Below are 24,989 nucleotides of genomic sequence, written 5' to 3' on the forward strand. Positions count from 1 at the left end.
AGAACATCATGGATAGTTGTTTGGTGAAGCGTTGCTAGGCGACCCCTGCGTGCTGATGTGACGGCGGCCTTGGGCGGGGAAAGCCAGAGTGACATCGGAGCGGAAGCTTTCTGTGTGCGGGTCCTGGCTGTGTCTGCTCCGTCACCCCACCATGGCGGCTCCCCAGCCCGGCCTGGAAGCGGCGGTGACGCTCAGCGGCTCCGTCCAGAAATACGTCACCAAGAAGAAGAAGGTGCTGAGCACAGAGGAGGCTGAGCTGTACGAGCTGGCCCAGGCGGCGGGCATTGGCTTGGACCAGGAGGTGTTCAAGTAAGTGTGTCGGTAGAAAAGGCAGATAGCGCTCGTCTGTGTCTGGAGGAGGGCTAGTTGGTGCTGGTCTGAGTCAGGAGGAGGGATAGATGGAGCTGATCTGTGTCAGGAGGAGGGATAGTTGGTGCTGGTCTGTGTCTGGACTCTGGAGGAGGGGCAGATGGTGCTGGTCTGTGTCTGGAGGAGGGGCAGATGGTGCTGGTCTGTGTCTGGAGGAGGGGGCAGATGGTGCTGGTCTGTGTCTGGAGGAGGGGCAGATGGTGCTGGTCTGTGTCTGGAGAAGGGACATATGGTGCTTGTCTGTGTCTGGAGGAGGGGCAGATGGTGCTGGTCTGTGTCTGGAGGAGGGGCAGATGGTGCTGGTCTGTGTCTGGAGGAGGGGCAGATGGTGCTGGTCTGTGTCTGGAGGAGGGGCAGATGGTGCTGGTCTGTGTCTGGAGGAGGGGCAGATGGTGCTGGTCTGTGTCTGGAGGAGGGGCAGATGGTGCTGGTCTGTGTCTGGAGGAGGGGCAGATGGTGCTGGTCTGTGTCTGGAGGAGGGGCAGATGGTGCTGGTCTGTGTCTGGAGGAGGGGCAGATGGTGCTGGTCTGTGTCTGGAGGAGGGGCAGATGGTGCTGGTCTGTGTCTGGAGGAGGGACAGATGGTGCTGGTCTGTGTCTGGAGGAGGGGACAGATGGTGCTGGTCTGTGTCTGGAGGAGGGACAGGTGGTGCTGGTCTGTGTCTGGAGGAGGGACAGGTGGTGCTGGTCTGTGTCTGGAGGAGGGACAGGTGGTGCTGGTCTGTGTCTGGAGGAGGGACAGGTGGTGCTGGTCTGTGTCTGGAGGAGGGACAGGTGGTGCTGGTCTGTGTCTGGAGGAGGGACAGGTGGTGCTGGTCTGGAGGAGGGACAGGTGGTGCTGGTCTGGAGGAGGGACAGGTGGTGCTGGTCTGTGTCTGGAGGAGGGACAGGTGGTGCTGGTCTGGAGGAGGGACAGGTGGTGCTGGTCTGGAGGAGGGACAGGTGGTGCTGGTCTGGAGGAGGGACAGATGGTGCTGGTCTGGGGGAGGGACAGATGGTGCTGGTCTGGGGGAGGGACAGGTGGTGCTGGTCTGGGGGAGGGACAGGTGGTGCTGGTCTGGGGGAGGGACAGGTGGTGCTGGTCTGGAGGAGGGACAGGTGGTGCTGGTCGGGAGGAGGGACAGGTGGTGCTGGTCGGGAGGAGGGACAGGTGGTGCTGGTCGGGAGGAGGGACAGGTGGTGCTGGTCGGGAGGAGGGACAGGTGGTGCTGGTCGGGAGGAGGGACAGGTGGTGCTGGTCTGTGTCGGGAGGAGGGACAGGTGGTGCTGGTCTGTGTCGGGAGGGAGGGACAGGTGGTGCTGGTCTGTGTCGGGAGGAGGGACAGGTGGTGCTGGTCTGTGTCGGGAGGAGGGACAGGTGGTGCTGGTCTGTGTCGGGAGGAGGGACAGGTGGTGCTGGTCTGTGTCGGGAGGAGGGGACAGGTGGTGCTGGTCTGTGTCGGGAGGAGGGACAGGTGGTGCTGGTCTGTGTCGAGAGGAGGGACAGGTGGTGCTGGTCTGTGTCGGGAGGAGGGACAGGTGGTGCTGGTCTGTGTCGGGAGGAGGGACAGGTGGTGCTGGTCTGTGTCTGGAGGAGGCACAGGTGGTGCTGGTCTGTGTCTGGAGGAGGGACAGGTGGTGCTGGTCTGTGTCTGGAGGAGGGACAGGTGGTGCTGGTCTGGAGAAGGGACAGGTGGTGCTGGTCTGGAGAAGGGACAGATGGTGCTGGTCTGGAGAAGGGACAGATGGTGCTGGACTGGAGGAGGGACAGATGGTGCTGGTCTGTGTCTGGAGGAGGGACAGATGGTGCTGGTCTGTGTCTGGAGGAGGGACAGATGGTGCTGGTCTGTGTCTGGAGGAGGGACAGATGGTGCTGGTCTGTGTCTGGAGGAGGGACAGATGGTGCTGGTCTGTGTCGGGAGGAGGGACAGGTGGTGCTGGTCTGTGTCGGGAGGAGGGGACAGGTGGTGCTGGTCTGTGTCGGGAGGAGGGACAGATGGTGCTGGTCTGTGTCTGGAGGAGGGACAGATGGTGGTGGTCTGTGTCGGGAGGAGGGACAGGTGGTGCTGGTCTGTGTCGGGAGGAGGGGACAGGTGGTGCTGGTCTGTGTCGGGAGGAGGGGACAGGTGGTGCTGGTCTGTGTCGGGAGGAGGGGACAGGTGGTGCTGGTCTGTGTCGGGAGGAGGGACAGGTGGTGCTGGTCTGTGTCGGGAGGAGGGACAGGTGGTGCTGGTCTGTGTCTGGAGGAGGGACAGGTGGTGCTGGTCTGTGTCTGGAGGAGGGACAGGTGGTGCTGGTCTGTGTCTGGAGGAGTGACAGGTGGTGCTGGTCTGTGTCTGGAGGAGGGACAGATGGTGCTGGTCTGTGTCTGGAGGAGGGACAGATGGTGCTGGTCTGTGTCTGGAGGAGGGACAGATTGGGCGCTGGTCTGTGTCGGGAGGAGGGAAGGATTGGGTGCTGGTCTGTGTCGGGAGGAGGGATGGATTTGGCGCTGGTCTGTGTCAGGAGGAGGCACTGATAGTGCGCTGGTCTGTGTCGGGAGTAGTAGTATTTACATGAACTGGGGAAAAAAATTGCATGTCACAGATCATCACTTGTTTGAATTACTCATGTCCAAATTCCTGGAACATACATCCGATGCTGTTCAGAGTTCCCCAACCCTCTCCTTATGGCCCACCAACAGTACATTAAACATTACCAGATGACAGCTATGGGATGTAATATCATTCATAACCTGAAATAATCCTGCCAAGATTTTCTTAATTGATGGACAAGACCAAAACATGGAAATCGTTTATTATGCCTGCAACAAAACTGTAGTTATTCATAATGCTGTGATGCTGTTCCACCAGTATATTTACATGGCTGAAAATTGGAGCCACTACACTGTATGTCAATGTATGTTTCTCTCTGATAATAATACAATAAATTGATTTGTTAAAAAAAAATTACCAGATGGGGTCGTCATTGTCTCAGCAGACCTATGTGTAATTTCTACAAAACATGCACTGTTGTGGACCTTGAGGGTTGCGTTGGGGAACACTGTGACAACACTTGGTGGAAAAGCAAGAATACTACAAAGAAGGCAGCAGAATAGATTACAGCCAGGGGAATGAGCGTTCCGATACAGAAACGCTGTTCTGAAAAATCCATAACAGAACTTGAATGTTACTTAACCACTTCAGCGCCACAGGGTTTTTTGCTTAAAAACCAGAGCAATTTTCACATTTTAGCGCTCCTCCCATTCATTTACCAATAACTTTATTGCTACTCATCAGATGTAAATGATCTATATCTTGTTTTTTTGCCACAAATTATTCTTTGTGAGGGGTGATATTTGCTTTTAGTAATTATGTTATTATCTGTGCATTTTAAAGGGAAAAATGAGAAAAAAAAAGAAAAAATACACTATTTCTCCATTTCCATCCACTATAGTTTTCAAATAAACAATGTTACCATAGGTAAAACCCACACATTGTATTTGCTAATTTGTCCTGGTTATCTCAACATTTAAATAATGTTCCTAGTACAATGTATGGCGATAATATATTAGTTTCTGGTTTGTGTTTTTTTTTGTTTTCTCATTGTACTCTATCAGTAAATAAAAGCCCTTAGCTTCATGATTAACAGTAATACACTCTCATGACATACATATTTTAAAAGCTAAGTCCCTAGGGTAACTATGTATTCTCTTTTCAATGCTGTCACTTTTGTTTTTTTTGTTACAAGTATTTATTTAGGGGTATAGAGTACATGAAAATAAGTTTTATTGCTTTTCATTCAGTTTTCCGGTAAAAAAAATCACATGACTTAGCCCTCAGTTGTCAAACACCACAAAATCTATTCTCTCACTTGTCACGGTTAAAATGATACCCTATATACATAATCAGATAGCTTATTGGGCATACAGCACACTGTTTACCACAAGTACGCCTATCTACTCCCCTGAGCTTCAGATGAAGTTTTGTGGGGAGTAGATAAGCGTAGCAAGGGAGGTGAAGTGGTTAAAGGGGGAGAGGTCTGTGCACTGCCCCTTGCGTTGCGTTCCAGTTCTCATATACTTGCTCCTCCACGGCCAGGAGGAAGTAGCTGGAAACCTGGAACTCAATGTGGCAGGCAGTGCACAGAGGCAGTCTGCTCAGTAGACTTTCGAGTTCTGTTTCAAATCATTTGGAACACTCGTTCTTTTATTGCAACTAGTTGAGGTAACACAATTGACGGGAATAATGGAAAAAAGCAGATCATCAGAAATAGTTTTTCCCATCTCATAGGAACATTTAGATGAGGAAGATTAGCACCAACCGATAGGTGTCTTCATGTACAGGCGGACCTTTAGAAGAAATACATCACTGAAAAAAAAAAAGAGAATGCAGTTTGTGTGTTTTTGTATGTATACAGAAGATATGCTGATCTGATCAGGTTGAGGGATTGGAGTGATAACCCAATAGGGTTTTTTCCTGGAAAAAGGTTTTGCAGATTTTAACTTTTCACTCCTTTTTATCGTGTCCTGTTTCGTTTTTATATCCAGTTATTGGTATTAGCAATAGCTGGTGGTACGGTATTTCCCATTATATTATGGGACTGTGTCTGTCTTGCCTGCAGTGACACAGCACAGAATGGTAAAGTGTTTATTGTGTCCTTGGCAGTGGGTTTTCACCTGACATTTTTTTACAGATTGGGAAGGATGTAGTTGCTGTGTGGACAGCAGATGCATTCCAGATAGATTAGATATGTTGCAATACCTTTTTGTATTTCCAATCAATCATTTGTTTCATTTCCTTTGTATTTTATTTGCTGTTATTAATGTGTCTTGTTTTTGTTTTTACAGGATTATTGTAGATTTACTAAAGATGAATGTGGCTCCTTTGGCGGTTTTCCAGATGCTGAAGTCTATGTGTGCTGGCCACAGACTGGCAGATCCTGTGCCTCCCGAGACCATTGCTGCACCCTTACTAGCTGCACACCATGACTCCAGAGGTGGGAATATAGGCTTCATGGTGTTTTATCTGTGCAGATTCCTCTGAGCACACATACATCTGCTAGTGCCAGATAAAGGCATGCAAAGCATGGTTTGGGTTTTGTAGGGACATTACAAGCACTATTCAGATGAAGAAATCTTTGAGCAGTTTTACCACATGCGGGTAGTGCGTAGAGTCTTCAGAATGATGTGTTCACCTGCATTCAGTCTTTCAGCCTCATACTGTATACTGTAGTACTGATTAAGGGCACCACCTTTGACATGGGAGAGCAGAGTTTGAATCCTGGCTAGGATCAGTACCTATTCAGTAAGGTGTTCAAGGCAAGACTCCCTAACACTGCAGGCAAAGCACTCAAGAGTTGCAGCCACTCGGACGTGCTCAAGAGGCACCCTCTGGAGCACGTCCCAGTGGCTGCAGCTCTTGAGTGCTTTGAGTCCGACAGGAGAAAAGCACTATTCAAATGTTTGGATTATTATTATCGTAAGTAATAAAATGCTAACTGTCCCTGCGTCATCCTCCTTTCCCTGTGTCCCATGTGTTTTAGCTATTGCGCATGTGTAGCCATTGGGACAGGAGGAGGACGGTACCAGGGGTGCGGGCGGGTTTGAGCGCTGACATGCGGCGGTGAGTGAGGCCTAGAGCCTGTTTTTTAAACGGGCTTAGGTCTACTAGTATTATATATTAGTTCATACAGCTTAGTATGAGGTTCGGACAGATTAAATGTAGCTAAAGCCCTGTTCACACACTAGTTGAAACTCATCAGAGGCAGTCATTACCAAGATTGTGGTGTGTGTATTCCCCTGCAGTTAGGCCTCATACACATAGGAGGACTGCCGCCTGCAGGGCCTGGGACTCAATTCTTCTTGTGGCAGAGTTCTGTACAGACACGTCACTAGCCTGCTGATCTCAATGATGAGTCGAGGGGTATTGGGGACCACTGGACACATGTTAGATTCTCAACAGAGGTGGCACTGACCAGCTGCCACAGCCGAGAACTGTTTAGCACTTGTACAAGGCTTCAGCCGTTTCATCATTTCATGCACTTTTAAAGTTAAAATAGGATTAATTTCTGTTTAGTGCTGAAAGGAAAATTTGACTGAAAATCAATTTTAACAGTTAAAGGACATCTGTAATGAGAGGGATATGGAGGCTGCCATATTTCCTTTTAGGCTTTGTTCACATCTAAAATCGCAATTTTTTTTTCCCCCCCTCCCGGCGTCAGTCAGGAAGTGAACTCTTTGACCTTGAAAAGAATAAATACAATGTATTTATTCTTAAAAAAGATTCTTATTCTTCCATTGCAGCAAAATCACCCCGCATATGGTACATGCAGCGCTTTTGTGAACGGAAAGCAGACGAAACGTGCTGAAATGAACTCTCCCATAAGGATTCATTGCCCGCGTTTAAAAAAAAGCGCAATATGCCCTAGGTGTGAACAAGCCCTTAAACCACATGTGTCGAACTCCAGGCCTGGAGGGCCAGATCCATGCCAGTGTTTAGGATGGACTGAGAAAGAGAGGAATGTGTTCTACCTGATGGACCACACCTATCCTGATTCAGACTCATCAATTCATTTGAGCTGTATCAAAAATGTGTCAGGATTTCGGCCCTCGTAGGACCGGTTTGACATACCTGCCTTAAACCGTACCAGTTTCCTGGCTGTCCTGTTGAGCTTCTGCCCAGCCATAGACCCTGAACAAGCATGCAGCTGCACAGTTGTTTCTGACATTGTCAGATCTGACAAGATTATCTGAATGCTTGTTTCTGGTATGATTCAGACACTTCTGCAGCCAATTAGATCAGCAGGGCTGCCAGGCAACTGGTATGGTTTAAAAGGAAATAAATATGGCAGCCTCCATATCCCTCTCGCTTCAGTTGTCCTTTAACTGGCCTAAATACTTTTTTTTTTTTTTAAATACGTACAGTGTGTCTGGGGCAGGTAATGAAGAGAATGCCACAGGCCACGATAGATTTTAGGTGTTTCTGTGTGTCCATCTCGTGTGAAAAGAAAAGATTTTATTTCTTTCTGATAAAGAGAAATTCCTTCACATGTATTCTCAACTAGAACACAGACAGTAATTCAAATGTAAGAAGTTCTTCTTCACTGAACTCCAGACTAAATGAAGTGTTCACATGTAATTATGTTATTTGAATGAACCTTTCACTTGTTGCCGGGGTTCTGTATTGTGTATGAGGGATGTGGGATCTCTGTTTACCACCATTTCTGTAACCAGTCTTGTGCTTCTTTTTGATGTGTGTCTCTTTAAATTAGAGCTCCACTTTATCTCGGTGAAGAGCAGTAAAATTCCTGCACCGCTCTCCTTTTCCTCTTCTGCCCTTCGAGCACCGAGAAGGAAAGGCACTAAGATTGTGATCTACAGCCCTGCTGATGCTTATTCGCCGCTTTCACAAGGTCCCCCTGGTGCCTTCCAGTTTTCTTGCTGCCTGTTCTCTCCCTTTACAGGTGGCCCCTGTTACTGTATACTTCCTGGGTGTCATAGCGGGGCAGAGATGAAAACTACTACACACAACTGGGACAGCTTTTTATTGTCCTGGATTTCATAAATGGGCCCCTTATTGTAACCTAAATCAACCGTGAGTTACATATTGTAAGGCTGAAGTCTGGGCTCAGTGAAAAGGAACTGGAAGCAGACCCTGCCGCCTGCACTCTCACTCACTGCTGTCCAGTGTGTAAAACAGAAGCCCCTTCTGCTCGAGGCTGGGAGCACATTTGTTTGTTTTCATGCATGTTTTCTGCATAAGAAAACTGAGAACCAATGTTAATCAACGTTAAGTGCCCCTGAAGGGGTAAAAAGTGCTCTAAGTAGGTACTCTCAGTAGAGGGAAATCTCTGTATAATCCGGAGGCTTTTCCCTTTCCTCCACCAATCCAGCACAGGGACCCCTGAAAACCCCACAACAAGGTCTTTGTTGATCGGTGAGCGCGGCCGCACTGCGCAGGACACACGTCTGTGCAATAGCCTGGAGCTTCTCGGCCGTGGGGTTTTCCACCGAGTCTGAGTGACTTTGTGCTACTGCACAGACACAAGGCATCCTGCGTAGTGTGGCCGCAAACCTCCAGAGGGCCCCAGCGCTGGAGGAAGATGCGGGAAGCCTCTAAGGCAGTGATTCCCAACCGCTGTGCCGCGGCACACTAGTGTGCCGCGGCATGGTGCCAGGTGTGCCGTCCAGTACGCTGGAGGGGGGAAGCAGCGCTAGAAGGAGGGGCAGTGGAGGCAGCGGTGGGGAGGGGGGAAATATCCCCCCCCTCCCTCACCTGGGACCCCTCCTTCTGCCTCTCTCCCCCTCTATTTAGCGGTGGCAAGTGCAGGGCGGCTCGGCGGCGGGGAGACATGCGCAGACTTACCACTTCTGCGTTCCAAGCGCCGGCAGCGTCATGTCGTCAGATCTCCGCCTTCAATGCCGCCCACTGTGCTTCCTGATTAGCGGAAGAGCAGTGGGCGGCATTGAAGGCGGAGATCTGACGACATGACGCTGCCGGCGCTTGGAACGCAGAAGTGGTAAGTCTGCGCATGTCTCCCCGCCGCCGAGCCGCCCTGCACTTGCCACCGCTAAATGGAGGGGGAGAGAGGCAGAAGGAGGGGTCCCAGGTGAGGGAGGGGGGGATATTTCCCCCCTCCCCACCGCTGCCTCCACTGCCCCTCCTTCTAGCGCTGCTTCCCCCCCCTCCTGGGCATCTATACTGGGGGGAACTGTACTAGCTTTACTGGGGGCAACTAAACTAGCTTTACTGGGGGCAACTAAACTAGCTTTACTGGGGGCAACTAAACTAGCTTTACTGGGGGCAACTAAACTAGCTTTACTGGGGGCAACTAAACTAGCTATACTGGGGGCAACTAAACTAGCTACACTGGGGGCAACTATACTAGCTATACTGGGCACTACCTACCTATGCTAGCTATGCTGGGCACTATGCTAGGTATGCTGGGCACTATACTAGCTATACTGGGTACCATACTAGCTATCTGGGCACTATACTAGCTATACTGGGCACTTTACTGGCTATACTGGGGCACTACCTACCTATACTGGGGCACTACCTATCCATACTGGGACTATACTAGCTATACTGGGGCACTATACTAGCTATACTGGGGCACTATACTGGGGTAACTATACTAACCATACTGGGGCAACTAAACTCCCTATACTGGGGCAACTATGCTAGCTATGCAGCCGCACCCCAGCCCCCCCCCCCCCCCCCCCATAGCCTGCTACACACGGCACTGTCCACTAGGTCGCGCAAACACCCGCGCGCCCCCCGCCGTTCCCCGGAGAAAAATATGGTCAGAAAGTGTTCCCCGGGCCGGAAAAGGTTGGGAATCACTGCTCTAAGGAAACCTGTCCTACACTTCCAGCTGTTGCGTATAAACTACAGAAATCCCATAGCCACGTTTAGTATACTGCAGGAAATGTCACTGGAAGAGCGGGGCAGAATGATGCTAATGTATATGATTTCACCACAGTGTTTTCCCCAGAATCTTTTTCCAGCTCGGTGGCATGAAAAAGTAGCCCGGTGGGGCGAGATGAGAGATTGCAGGGCCGGCCCCTCTTTGCACAACTCTGCTTACAGCAGAGGAGGAAGTGAGCTGATGACAGCAGGGTGCTCACCAAAACTAGCCGGGTGGAGCACCTGGCTAAAATAGCCTGGGGAGAACACTGTCACCTGCAGAGATTATCGGACAATAAACTACAGAAAAGGCTGTTGTTAAGGGGAGTATGTCTTCTGTAGTGGGTAATTCTTCAGTGCTGCACTGTGTAACAAAGCTGTCAGCATAGATCATCCTCCATGATAAGGTGGAGGAGGAGCAAATACAGCAGTCACCTGACCATAAATCTGACAGAATTTCAAGGCTTTGTTCACATCTAAAATTGAAATAGCTGACGCCAGCGTTTTTCATTATTTTTTTTTCCTGCGCATTTTTTCCCCCCTCCTGACGCTCCACTGTGCGCTACGATTATGTTCAAAGCACTTTGTAAGCGCTTTTGCAGACCGATTCCGTATTTTTACTTCCTGACAGCAGACAGGAAGTGAACTCTTTCACCCGGAAATGAATAAATACAATGTATTTATTCATGAAAGCACAATCGCTGGATAAAGCGATTTGGTGAGCGTTTCGTGTTTTCCCTATACCGTCCATTGTATCAAAATCGCCACGAAAATGGTACATGCAGCTCTTTACTGAGTGGAAAGCGGACGAAACGCGCTGATATGAAGTATCCCATAAGGATTCATTGCACTAGCGATTTCAGGGCATTTTTAAAAATCGCTGACGCTCAAAAAAACTGCAAAACACCCTAGGTGTGAACGAGCCCTAAAGGTACATCTTTATTTTAATATACATTGTTAATGTAAACACCAGATTGCAGTGATCAGGCAGTTGGGTGCACTTTAGGCTAATTTTTGCTGACCCCAGACTATCATTTTTTAAACTCATTTGGAGATTAAAAAAACAAAACATTATTTGATGGGCTTTGTTCTATAGTGTGTGCACTGGTGTTCAATAATGTCTCTAGTAGCCCGCTATCACACTAGGAATAGCTTCTTTTCTCACAGATGATGCATATTATATTGCATGTATAATGGGAAAAAGGTTAAAAACCTTAAAGTGACCACGTCTTCCCACAAATATATGAATGTTCTCTTTGCCACAGTTTGAGAAGCTAAAACCATAGCGTCTAAAGGGTTAGTACAATATACTTAGATCTGTCGGAATTCTACAGTATCTTCAATAACCCTGGTTTATGTGCGGGCATCAACCCTGAGTGCTCAAGTCTGTTGCCTTCACTGCTCCTAATCTGTTTTGCTACTAAAAGTTACCGTATATATAGCCAGCATACATGAATTATGCATGCTGCGTCTGCCAGCACTCTCAACAGAAGAGGACCAGTCACGAGAGAGCTATAAAACTTAGAAACTTGATGAGATATTACTGGTGTGTGTGCGTCTGCATTGGATTTTCATTCACTTCTACCTCTCCTCACCATCACTTGCACTGCAAATGTTATTTGGGTCATTTACTGCAATGCAAACTCGATGAATAGGTTCTGCCGAACTACTTAAAATGCTCTGATCAGGAAGATTTTCACTTATTTCCCCTCACTTTTGAAGTGGTACAGTTCCCTGCAAAGGAAGGGGAACAAGTCTTTGTGAGAACAAATTAAAACCAGACACTTCTGTTTCCCACTCTCCTAATCCGCTACAAGTTTTTGTTTTTGTTGTTGTTGTTTTTTTTGTTTGTTGTTGGAGTGGACACCTATGTGATGGAAGCTGTCATTGTCTATCTTATAGAGGAGGTATTCAATGCAGGAACACAAAGCCATGAAAATATTTACTGAAGTAGTACAAGGCAACACGTTTGTGATTGAGTGCTTAAAGAGATATGTACACATGAATGGTGATGAGCGAAAACTCTCCTAGGGCAGAAACACACTGCAGTGCATCCGGTTTTCGTTTTTCGCTATTCCATTGATTTTCGTTTTTAAAAAATTTGCTCCCATTGACTTGTATTCAAATTTCTGTAAAATCTACAGCAATGTTGCTGCAATTTTAATGCAAGTCAATTGGAGCATGTTTTTAAAAACTAAACCAGATGAAAAAGTTCTCTGCAGTGTGCCTCTACCCCTAGAATGATGACTTACCTTACTTGGGAGGAAGAAGTTGGAATTAGTGAATTACATCTGCTAGTCGTTTACTCAGTTAGCTTGCAGTCAATTATTCACCAATTTACTTGCTGTGATGTCCGCCTTCTGGGTGAAGCGATAAAACATATTTTGGAGAATTTTTTCCCCCCATGACTACTCATGTCTACAGTAGTTACATTTGGCAGGTGTGACATGTATCTCGTTAATATTAGAATGGTCACTTTAATGTTTAATTAAAAGTTCATTAAATGTAGCTTGACATCTGGAATTTTACCAATATTTGCTTTACCTGACCTTCCTTTCATACTAACCTACCCCTACCTGTGCATAACAACACTAGCCTAACCCTACCTGGGCCTGACAACACTAGTCTACCCCTACTTACTACTAACAACACTAACCTTACCTACCCCTACCTATACCTGACACTAACCTTTTCTACTATTAGGTGCTGGATAATACAGATAGTATAATATCTGGAATTTTATCAATATTTTACTATTGCTTTATCTGACCTTCCTTTCACACTACCCTATCACTACCTGTGCCTAACACTAGCTTACCCCTACTTACGCCTAACACTAACCGTTACCCCTACCTGTGCCTAACACAAAATGTGCGGCATCTACTACCACCTCTTGCTGTAGCAACTACATTTCCGTGCACCCGAACTTCTGTATTTGCACATGGTTACTGTGCATTAACATTATACTCAATAGCGCGTACACATTTTCTAGTAACTGCATCATCATGTGCCCAAATTTTCTGCTTCCACACAGGAAATCATACAGGGTAAAGCTATCCATTTGCCCGTGATATAATCCAGGCAAGCAAAAAGTAAATTGTACTTCCAATCTCAGAGGTGCCTAATGGTTGCAGCATCCCACTGTGCTTGCCTGCATAAGTGCATGCATCCTATGGTATCCTTACACCAAAGTGGGATTACAACAAATCTTAAATTTAAAATACATTCATTAATGATTTTTTTTTTTATTGGCCTTTAAAGATACTGGCCTGTCACTTACCATCAGGAAAGCTCAGTAAGCTCCCTTTGCCTTATGTCTGTTTTAGTCTCTGGAACAGTTGGAAATGTAGTCATGCAGTTTTCATTATAAGTAGCCTCTAATTTTGTAGTTACAGTATTAACATATGGTTTCTTTTTATTGTCCAAGTTTATTTCAGGGTCACTATAGAGTTCCAGTTTTGTTAGTTAAATAATCTATAACATTCTGGTTTACTCAATAAATTGTAAGGAATGTAAATAGTAGATCAGGACTGCACGCTTTGGGACAACTCTGGGTGACCTCATGCCTAAAGAAAGAAGCTGTCTCAAAATATGATACACTTAAACTGGCCAAACACTATTCAATTGCCTTGATTATTATTATTATTATTATTATTATTTTTTAATCAATATTATGACTAATTTATGACAGACTAAAAACCAACATTTTGGATATATCTTTTGATAGCTATGAGCCTATATTTCAACTACGTGCTATGAACACTGAATCGCACACAGCTCCATCCCCTCCCCCTTTCCATATGCAGGCACAAAGACAAGATCAGTACCGCTTCTGTTTATTCACAATAGAAAATAACATTTAATAAAATGTTGCTTTTTTTTTTATTCCACCAATAAAAATAGATGACACCACACCCTTACGCAGAATGGCCACTAATTATTTTTTAAGGATCTATTTCAGGATTATGCAATGACATGCTTAGTACATGGGTTGCCATTCATTTTTGCTTTGCGTGCTTCCCTTTCCATGTCTAGCAGCTGTTGCTAATATGGTACAGCTCAGCAGGGCTCAGAGTTGGCGAGTGCTTGCTGCATAGCTGCAAAAACGAGTAACTTATTGTACAGTAACTTTGTATTGCTAATGTTCCTTTTTGTAATGCTTCTTCAAACTACTACATTGCCAAATAATGGGGGATATGTGTCTTTTACATACATTGTTCTTTTTTTTTTATCTCTTGAAAATATTATGTGCATTATTTTCCATTTTGTCATGTAACTAGTTTGCTGCAATGATCGCAGCTGTATTGTGTGTTACCATGTATTGTACATAACAATATTGTTTCCCGATGGATGAGCAGAAAGGCTTAAAGGGATATTGCACTTTTGTTGAGAGTAAAAAAAAACCCTATCTTTTCCGTTTAGCTCTACCCTTTAGACAGGGAACACACTTGACTGTTTTCGTGCGCATTTTCTGCACAAAAACTAAGAACTCATATTAATCAATGGGCTAGTTCACACTTAATGTTGTTCTCGCGCAGAATAAAAACTGACATTCTGCATGATGACTCTGCACATTTTGTCAGTTTTCTCTATCAATTGCATCAGCTGCTGTGAAAAACCGTGCGCGTTTTCCTGCACGGAAACACACTTGGTGTGCAGAAAAAGTATGCAGAAAAACGCACGCAGAAAACTGAAATACGAGTGTGTTCCCTGCCTTAATGATAAACTGCAAACAGTGTATATCAGCTTGCCTACCCCAGCTATTTCACAGTGGTCTAGGACATGGGTCCCCAACCTGGGGGCCGCGGCCCCTGGGGGTCCTTGGGCAGATTTCTGGGGGGCCGCGGCTTCTCCCTCTCCCCCCGCGGCCGCCTCTTCCTTCCTTATATTCCTCCAGCCGCGGCTCTCCTCTTCGCAGCATGTCGTATTACAGCAGCACTTCCTGCACAGCTGCTGTAAGGAGCCAAGGGAGCCGGGACAGCGGTTCCCATAGTAACGGTGATGCGTATCGCCGCTACAGGAAGCCGCTACCCCACCTCCTTCACTCCTTACAGCAGCCGACATGCTGCTGCGAAGAGGAGAGCTGAGGCTGGAGGAATATAAGGAAGGAAGCGGACGCACGCTCATAAGGTAACAGGAGCGGCAGCCGCGGGGGGGGGGGTTGGGTGGGGGAGAGGGCACCTCTGCTAGCTACACTGGGGCAGCTATACTGGGGTAACTACTGGGCTAACTGTACTGGCTACACTAGGCTAACTGTACTGGCTACACTAGGCTAACTGTACTGGCTACACTAGGCTAACTGTACTGGCTACACTGGGCTAACTGTACTGGCTACACTGGGCTAACTGTACTGGCTACACTGGGCTAACTGTACTGGCTACACTGGGCTAACTGTACTGGCTACACTGGGCTAACTGTACTGGCTACACTGGGCTAACTGTACTGGCTACACTGGGCTAACTGTACTGGCTACACTGGGCTAACTGTACTGGCTACACTGGGCTAACTGTACTGGCTACACTGGGCTAACTGTACTGGCTACACTGGGCTAACTGTACTGGCTATACTGGGCTAACTGTACTGGCTATACTGGGCTAACTGTACTGGCTATACTGGGCTAACTGTACTGGCTATACTGGGCTAACTGTACTGGCTATACTGGGCTAACTGTACTGGCTATACTGGGCTAACTGTACTTGCTATACTGGGCTAACTGTACTTGCTATACTGGGCTAACTGTACTTGCTATACTGGGCTAACTGTACTTGCTATACTGGGCTAACTGTACTTGCTATACTGGGCTAACTGTACTTGCTATACTGGGCTAACTGTACTAGCTATACTGGGCTAACTGTACTAGCTATACTGGGCTAACTGTACTAGCTATACTGGGCTAACTGTACTAGCTATACTGTGGTAACTATACTAACTATATTGGGGTAACTATACTACCTAACTAACTATACTGAGGCAACTATAGTCCTTATACAGGGGCAACTGTGTTAGCTACCTATACTGGGGGCAACTATACCTAGATACCTACTTACCTACAGTATATACTACACTCAAAATCAGGGAAAAGAGGGGGGGGGGCTGCCGCCGCCACTAACCACGCCCCCCTTCCCCCGGGGGGCCCCAGAAAAAAGTTTGGTGGGGGGGGGGGGGGGGGGGTTGGTTACGGGAGAGGGCACCTCTGCTAGCTACACTGGGGCAGCTATACTGGGGTAACTACTGGGCTAACTGTACTGGCTACACTAGGCTAACTGTACTGGCTACACTAGGCTAACTGTACTGGCTACACTAGGCTAACTGTACTGGCTACACTGGGCTAACTGTACTGGCTACACTGGGCTAACTGTACTGGCTACACTGGGCTAACTGTACTGGCTACACTGGGCTAACTACTGGCTACACTGGGCTAACTGTACTGGCTACACTGGGCTAACTGTACTGGCTACACTGGGCTAACTGTACTGGCTACACTGGGCTAACTGTACTGGCTACACTGGGCTAACTGTACTGGCTACACTGGGCTAACTGTACTGGCTACACTGGGCTAACTGTACTGGCTATACTGGGCTAACTGTACTTGCTATACTGGGCTAACTGTACTTGCTATACTGGGCTAACTGTACTTGCTATACTGGGCTAACTGTACTTGCTATACTGGGCTAACTGTACTTGCTATACTGGGCTAACTGTACTTGCTATACTGGGCTAACTGTACTTGCTATACTGGGCTAACTGTACTTGCTATACTGGGCTAACTGTACTTGCTATACTGGGCTAACTGTACTTGCTATACTGGGCTAACTGTACTTGCTATACTGGGCTAACTGTACTTGCTATACTGGGCTAACTGTACTTGCTATACTGGGTTAACTGTACTTGCTATACTGGGCTAACTGTACTTGCTATACTGGGCTAACTGTACTAGCTATACTGGGCTAACTGTACTAGCTATACTGGGCTAACTGTACTAGCTATACTGGGCTAACTGTACTAACTATATTGGGGTAACTATACTACCTAACTAACTATACTGAGGCAACTATAGTCCTTATACAGGGGCAACTGTGTTAGCTACCTATACTGGGGGCAACTATACCTAGATACCTACTTACCTACAGTATATACTACACTCAAAATCAGGGAAAAGAGGGGGGGGCTGCCGCCGCCACTAACCACGCCCCCCCTTCCCCCGGGGGGCCCCAGAGAAAAGTTTGGTCGGGGTAGTGGGCCCCGGGCTTAAAAAGGTTGGGAACCCCTGGTATATACTATACTCAAAATCAGGGAAAAGAGGGGGGGGCTGCCGCCGCCACTAACCACGCCCCCCCTTCCCCCGGGGGGCCCCAGAGAAAAGTTTGGTCGGGATAGTGGGCCCCGGGTTTGAAAAGGTTGGGAACCCCTGGTCTAGGACATACTGACATATGGGTGTGTCACAGCCAGCTGCCAGTCAGTCAGTTAGGCTTGTATGCAGAGAGTTGCCAGAGTTCCGGTTCTGTACAGATATACAGTAATTTCTGGTCAGTCGTTACGCACACATAGTGTCGCTGCCCAGCTGCAAAGAATTGAGGTTTCAGCTTGCTACCAGTTTTGGCAGTTCATTGCTTACTGCAAGTTTAAAGAGAACCCGAGGCGGGGTTCTTACAACTCAATCTGCACACAGAGGCTGGGTCTGCCTATAGAGCCCAGCCTCTGTTGCTATTTAGCTTCCTCCAAAGCCCCCCTGCGCGCTGTGAGACCCCATTAATCACAGCCGCGCTGTCGACACGCAGCGTGTCGCAGCGGGCTGTGTTTATCTCTCTGTCAGTCTCCGCTCTCCCCGCCTCCTGAATCGCTCCGGTCCCCGCCCACGTCCCTTCCCTCGCCGCTGATTGGAGGGAAGGGACGCGGGCGGGGATCGGAGCGATTCAAGAGGCGGTGGAGAGCGGAGACTGACATTAGTGAGGTAAACACAGTCGCATAGCGCGGCTGTGATTAATGGGGTCTCACAGCGCGCAGGGGGGCTTTGGGGAAAGCTAAATAGCAACAGAGGCTGGGCTCTATAGGCAGACCCAGCCTTTGTATGGGGATTGCGTTGTAAGAACCCCGCCTCGGGTTCTCTTTAAAGAGAACATTTTTTAAATTTCCCCAAAATCTGGCATGGCTGTAATCTATGTACTGTATATGACACTATTTTAAATAACCGTGGCATTTCTCTTTTAAACCAGCCTGTAATTTCAGAAACCTTGTGTCTCCTATCATATGATCTAATTTTCAAACCTGCTATAATGGTGTTCTGGATGCATTTTGGATCTTGGCTGTATTAGTAGTGTTGTAAAGCTTTATTTCAGCCAATATAGTTATGGATAGATTGTGAGTTTTTATTGCGGTGCATGTCCCGTTACTGAGAATTCTTTCACTTCCTGTTCCAGTGAAGGGTAGGCATGGAGCAAGAGTCAAGCTTCCAACCAAACGTAGAAAAGGCAAAAAATGTTTAGTGTGAGGGAAGCGCAATCAGAATGAAAGGAAAAAAAAACACACCTCGAGTATCTATGGATAGCATGGGGGGAAAAGTCATAACCTTGTTAGGAGGCTGCTGTAGTCTGACTTTCCAAAATGAGCGACTCCCATATTTTCTGATTGCAGTGTGGGTTCACAGTGAGCGGACTGTATGTCATCTGTAGTTTGAAGGACAAATAACTTTGTGGTCCTATATATATATATATATATATAGTGCAATATGGGCTTTATTCACACTGTGGGAGTGTACTGCATCCATTTTTATGGTTTTGTTCTCATCAGTAGAAGGTCTGATGCTAGGACCAATAATTGGCAATATAATCTTGTTTAGAAAAATGTGTGCAGCAAGCCTCGTCCAAACAGATCGATGTTAAGTGGCCAATACGCAATCGTTGCAGCCTTGAAGTGGGACTCAGTCCCTCAGGTGATGGCCAAGATCTGTACAGAGTTGCTTGCAGGAGACAATCCGGTTGGGTGTGTGGTTGGGGGGGGGGGGGGGGGAATGATGCTTGCTCAAGATGATCCCACACTCCATGACTTTCAGCAATGCATTGGGGCAGATGTACACATGCTCCAACCGGACGGATCTACCAAGATTAGTCTGTCTTGTGTCCACTGCTTTAGACCTGTCCATTGCCTGATTGATCAAAATGCAGGGCAGCAGGTACAGTGTGAGGTGCACACAGTGTTACCAGTTACATTTGCATCTAATAAATAATGGTTATTTACTAGGAAATACCAGTTGATTGATAATTGCACCTGTTTGTTCTTTTACCTCTAAAACAAATTTCTGTTGATTGTGTAAAAAATTTCAGTGAAGCAGTATGTAACCTGTAATGCAGAGGGGATGTGTTTGTATACTAAAAGTTATTCACCAGTTGTCACTCTTCTGTTTCACAGACGCCAATAGATGGTTCAGTCTGTCTCGTGTACAAAATAAGGAACATTAGCAATACCTAAAGTTCTTTGTGCATAAAGTATTCCAAGCGTTTGACTAATACTATTTTTTTCTTGTACTACAGGTAAAAGCAAACTAAATGCTCCTCCAAACACAAGTCAAGGCCAGACTGAACGGAGTAATCGAGAAGGGTCAAGTCAGAGAGTGCCCCGCCAGCCCAGTGCCAGCCGCATGCAGAAGAGCAGCAGCTCAGGAAAGAGCAGTGGTGGGAGCAGCACATAGCAGCTGTATGTCTTGTGTATTCCTAGGAGTCATCCATACACAGGCATATTCCCTGTGCCTACTTACATCTCTGACTGCTGCTGCCTCCATCAGTAATCTCATCAGAGTGCTGCTGCTGCTTCCATCAGTAATTTCACAGAAGCGTGGCTGCTGCCTCCATCAGTAACCTCATCAAAGTGTGTTGTTGCTATTGCCTTCTTTAGTAACCTCATTGGAGAGGTTCTCCTAAAGAGTTAGCTCATATTGGGCCTGATGCAAGAAGTGCCGGTAAAGTTGCACAGGTAGTACGATGCACGTCACCAGGGTAGCTCTTGCGTTACTATGGTAACGCTCGATCTGCCACATATTACACAAGTACACGTGTTGCACTAATGCCATAAGGCAAGCTGCTCTCCTGGTTTTAGTACTGGTAAAATTGCCGTGCACTGCCTAATTTAGACGCTTCCTGCATCGGGTCCATTGACGTTTGCTGAGAATGTAATGTAATGTTTGCTGAGAATCTTGAATGTAAGAGCTTGCATTCATCTGAGGCTAGTGATGTAGGACGCATTCTTTTATTTAAAGGTTCTGCTAACTGTAATTGTAGTTGCTTAAATGTGTTTACATAATGCATATATATATATATATTTTAAGCAGATTTAGAAAGATGCAAAATGCCCAGAGAGCACTTTGTTGTCGTCTAGTGGTCCATTGTAAGCCTGTCGTTAATCTACAATTTTCTGTTAGGGCCATCTAATGCTTTAAAAATCGAAGAATGTAGATTGTGTGCAACTGTGTGTGCCATTTCCATATATCATTCACACTGTACTTGTACTAATCTGTTTGCCAAAGACTCTGCATAGGGCTGCCTTAAGCATAGCCCTATGCATAGTCATAAAAAGCTAATCATGTGGCCAGACACAGCAAATGACTGAAAGGAGGACATTTAGTAAGTTCAGAAAGCTAGATGTCCCCTTTGGGCAGTTGTATGTCTACAAAGGCAGTGTGTATGGCAAGCAAATTGTATATTCATGAAATGCAATTCCTTTGTTTTCAAAGCAGTAAACCATGACAGGTTAAGCTGTATTATTGTTCCCGTCAGAAATTGCCTTACTAGGTGATAATTTGCTGTATGGGTTGCGTTGGATTTAGCTCTGTGGCTGTCATCCTGCCAGTGATATCTGCAAAGTCTGGTGTCCTTCTGTTGTCTGCTTGTTGTAGGTTACAGACTTTCTAGGAAATGATGACTGGATAAATTGTTACTGTTATTTAGTATTTATATAGCACCGACATCTTCTGCACCACTGTACAGGGTATGTAGTCTTTTCCCTTAACTGTCCTTCAGAGGGGCTCACAATCTAATCCCTACCATAGTCATATGTGCATCATAGTCTAGGGTTCATTTTAGGGGCAGCCAGTGAACTTATCTGTGTTTTGGGGAGGTGGGAGGAAACTGGAGTGCCTGGAGGAAACAGACACAGGGAGAACATGCAACAAACTTAGCAATAGCAGCTCACATAACTATTCTCATTTTTTCATTGTGAAACTGAGCAAGAAAGTGTTACATTACTGGTGGACTACACTTTCCAGGGGAAGGGTCTTGGTGCTAGAGGAGGGGCAATTGCTTGGGGCACTACCCACTTAAAAGCACAGGTAAACTTAAAGGGGAACTTCAACCTAAACAAACATACTATCATTAAGTTACATTAGTTATGTTAATTAAAATAGATAGGTAATAAAATCTCTTACCCACCCTAAAAGAACAGGTAAATGTTTGTGATTTCATGGGGGCAGCCATCTTTTTCATGGGGGCAGCCATCTTTTTGGTTGAAAGGTGGTGACAGGGAGCAATACAAAGTTCCAACTGTACTGTGTCCTGATCACCCCTCCCAGCTGCGCACGCTAGGCTTCAAATCTCAAATTCGAAGGAAAAAAAATTGCGCCAAAACAGCAGAAGGAGAACAACATCAGAAATCCCCATCATGCTTTGCACAGCATCAGGGGAAAAATGCCTGGGCAAGTTTCTTCTCTGCAGCTAAAAATGAGGCTTGGGTAAGAAAAACAAAGTTCTGATGCTGTGAAACTGTTAAAGAAACGCCAAGCCTTTTCAGTGCTGCTGAGTAGATTTTCAGTCTGGAGGTTCACTTTAAAATTGAACTGGGCAAACTTTAATAGCAATCAGCTTGAAAGTTAACATAGAAATGAGTAAAAGTAAACTGATGTACTAAATGGCTGTTTCTTGTGTGAATCACGCCTGCCAAACTCCACTACAGACTCTGAAAGTTAAATGCCAAAGGTAATACCGATAATTTTACATTTATCGACACAAGAATTTGCCTTGTTCATTCTCATGTTTAGTTAAGCTTTAAAGGAATACTGTAGGGGGGTTGGGGGGAAATGAGTTGAACTTACCCGGGGCTTCTAATGGTCCCCCGCAGACATCCTGAACCCGCGCAGCCTCTCACCGATGCTCCGGCCCCGCCTCCAGTTCACTTCTGGAATTTCAGATTTTAAAGTCTGAAAACCACTGCGCCTGCGTTGCCGTGTCCTCTCTCCCACTGATGTCACCAGGAGCGTACTGCGCAGGCACAGACCATACTGGGCGTGAGCAATACACTCCTGGTGAAATCAGTGGGAGCGAGGACACGGCAACGCAGGCGCAGTGGTTTTCAGACTTTAAAGTCTGAAATTCCAGAGGTGAACCGGAGGCTGGGCCGGAGCATCGGTGAGTGGCTGTGCAGGCACAGGATGTCTGCGGGGGACCATTAGAAGCCCTGGGTAAGTTCAACTCATTTTCCCTCAAACCCCCCCCCCCCCCCCTCCTACAGTATTCCTTTAAACTTGTACAAACTGCCCACTGGGAAGGGCCGTGTCCAACAATGGCATGATGGCACTTTCCTGGCAGCCCAAAATGAGGAGCAATCGTGGGTTTGGGATTTGTTTTCTGGCCTGTGATTGCTATAGAAGAAATCTTATACACACCTGGTCTAGATTTGCACTTGGCATAGTGTTTTAAAGAGGTAGAAAAAAAATAAAAAATAACCAGTTATTTTTATTCAGATTTACCTATTCTAAATATGCATTGAAGTAAAAAGAGGCTTGCTGCTTTTAGAATAATATGGTGAGGGTAGAATCACAGTCTGCCAAGCAAAGAATTATACAGATGATTATGTAGTGTTGCTTCTCTTTATGTATATGCGGTGTAAGTGGAGCGACACTGGAGGCCTGTTCATTATGTATGCTTGTACTTTTGTCAAAGCCTTACGATTACACCTCATCACTCCCATTGTGCAACAACAATGCCTTATTGTATATCATGTAAAAACTGAAATAGATGTATAATGTATATATGTTGGAAATCTATTTATTGCTAAAATTGTCATTGTTGATAAAGACTTTGTGACCCCATTTGGTAACTTGTGTAATTCTATGTTGTATGTTTTACGTCCTTCACATAGTCTTTACTCTAATATACATAAATAGAAATAGTCCTCTATATATAAATCAGGGGTGGACAAATGTATTATGAAATTCAGGAGCTAGTGCAAAACTTCTAAGGGCGGGATCACACTTGAGGGAATCGCATGCCTTCTTTCACGATGTTAAATCGCATGCAAAACCACACGTTTTTGATGATTCTTTATGGACAATCGCATTTCAGTGGTGTCAGCTGTGGTTTTCCTTGTGTGTGGGAAGGGGAATAACGGCTTTGTCTTTTTTGTGCACACTGCGTGCGATTCAGGATCCCTGCCTTAGAACATTTATACTGTATCAGCCTTTTCTCCTGGTGGACTCAAAGCACTAGAACTACAGCCACTAGGACATGCTCTATAGGCAGTAGCATTGTTAAGGAGTCTTGCCCAAGGTCTCCTCACTAAATAGGTGCTGGCTTATTGAACAGGAAGAGCCGAGGTTTGAACCCTGTTCTCTTGTGTCAAATGTAGGACCCTTAACAGGACACTATCCAGCCACTGCCTTAGAGCCAATTTCACTGAACCCGGTAGGAAAAAAAATGTGCCAGTTGTAAATTTGAGGGCACATTGCCTGGTTCCTGTTTTTTTTATCCAGCCCTGCAATAAATCTATTTTAACTGACAGCCGTACAAAACACCTAAACTATATGTCTATCTTTAAGGCGGGGTCACACTTTTCGGTTTTTGTGCATTTTCTGCACAGAAAAACTGATTTCAACTGAGAACTCAAGTTAATCAGTGGGCTAGGTCACACTTGAATGCAGTTTTTGCGCAGAAAGAAAACTGACCTCTTGCACAACTTGTCAGTTTTCTCTATAAATTACATTAGCTGCTGTGCAGGGGTCACACTTGTCTTTCAGTTTTCTGAAAAGTGTAGAAAACTGAGACAGTTGTGACCCCCGCCTAATGCAGGGAATACAAGATGAGGTTTTTCAGTCGATTTTCTGTCCGATCTTATTTCCGATCGATTATCAATTTCCATTCACTTCTATGAGGTATAGATCAGAAAAATGATCGAAAATAAGATTGGACATGTCGGAAATTATCTAGCGAACCGTCTATCTGCTGAAAAAACGTATTCTCATGCCTAACAGTTCCCATTAGTAGTTTTGTGTTTTGCACATCGAGATCTCAAGAATTACTAGGGGGCACATATAAATATCCCTTTGTTCAGTTATGCGAATATGTGATTATTTATTGCTCTCTTGAAAGGATGTGTGCTTTTATAACGATGAAATGTGTGAACACCGCTACAACCCACAGGACCCTAACTGTGCACGACCCGGTCAGCAGGCCCACAGAAATACAGGAAAAACAGAAGGTCCGCACCAGTCCAGGGTTCCAAGCTTTATTAGGACATATCTGTTAAAAGAAGCATGGATACAAGCTTCAGTCCTAATAAAGCTTGGAACCCTGGACTGGTGCGGACCTTCTGTTTTTCCTGTGCTTTTATAACCGGTATTACTCCATGCCAGTAGATCTGTTGCTGTAGCTTATTTATAGTAGAAGCAGTTTAGAGCTGTCTGGCTCATTGCACCACACTTGTTTATATACAGGCTATATTTACTGATGACCTCACGCCTGATCTCCACCTCAGTCTCTAGTGCGAAAGTGGGAACACTGGCTCTATGCCAAGCTGGACGTTTTACCCCCCCTACTAATGAGCACTGAGGCTGTGGCCTTCATCTCAAGAAACTGGCACTGGTTTGGTGATACTGTATTGCTAACATCTGTACCATGCAGTACTGTATTTACACTGGCACATAAGATGAAAGGTGTAATGGCATATTTACCAATACACTGGCAATACGTTTATTTCATCCCGAGGAGCCTCTCAAAATATATGAATACATCATTATCTTAAAGGAAACCAGAGCTCACATAACTAAAAAGACTTTACATACCTAAGGCTTCCTCCAGCCCCATCCGCTCGGATTGCTCCCACGCCGCCCTCCTCCGATGTCTGCAGCTCCAGTATCAGGTCCCCGCACTTCCGTCAGTCGGAGCCAGTCTGACGTAAGAGAAGTGCGCCCTCCACGTATCTCTCCAGCAGCTGCTGGAGATATACGCAAGAGTGCACTACTCCTGCGTAGACTGGAGCCAACTGATGGAAGTG

At 46.2% G+C, this 24,989-nt stretch overlaps 1 protein-coding gene across 1 annotated transcript; it reads left to right on the top strand.

Moving 5' to 3' along the window:
- The first annotated feature begins 5 nt into the window (after positions 1-5).
- Positions 6-21,835, top strand: LOC137525457 (mitotic-spindle organizing protein 2B-like). Its single transcript, XM_068246556.1, has 3 exons — positions 6-309; positions 5,177-5,325; positions 19,265-21,835. The coding sequence occupies exons 1-3, from the start codon at positions 152-154 to the stop codon at positions 19,420-19,422; spliced, it is 465 nt and encodes a 154-aa protein (XP_068102657.1). The 5' UTR covers positions 6-151; the 3' UTR covers positions 19,423-21,835.
- The last annotated feature ends 3,154 nt before the right edge of the window (positions 21,836-24,989 follow it).

Source organism: Hyperolius riggenbachi, chromosome 1 (genome assembly GCF_040937935.1).
Source record: "Hyperolius riggenbachi isolate aHypRig1 chromosome 1, aHypRig1.pri, whole genome shotgun sequence".
NCBI lineage: Eukaryota > Metazoa > Chordata > Amphibia > Anura > Hyperoliidae > Hyperolius > Hyperolius riggenbachi.

What these genes read in the sequence shown, in the direction of transcription:
- LOC137525457 (XM_068246556.1), top strand. Translation starts at nt 152, where the DNA reads ATGGCGGCTCCCCAGCCCGGCCTGGAAGCGGCGGTGACGCTCAGCGGC. An exon ending in TTGGACCAGGAGGTGTTCAA is followed by an intron (nt 310 to 5,176) that starts GTAAGTGTGTCG and finishes TTGTTTTTACAG; the next exon opens with GATTATTGTAGATTTACTAA. An exon ending in TGCACACCATGACTCCAGAG is followed by an intron (nt 5,326 to 19,264) that starts GTGGGAATATAG and finishes CTTGTACTACAG; the next exon opens with GTAAAAGCAAACTAAATGCT.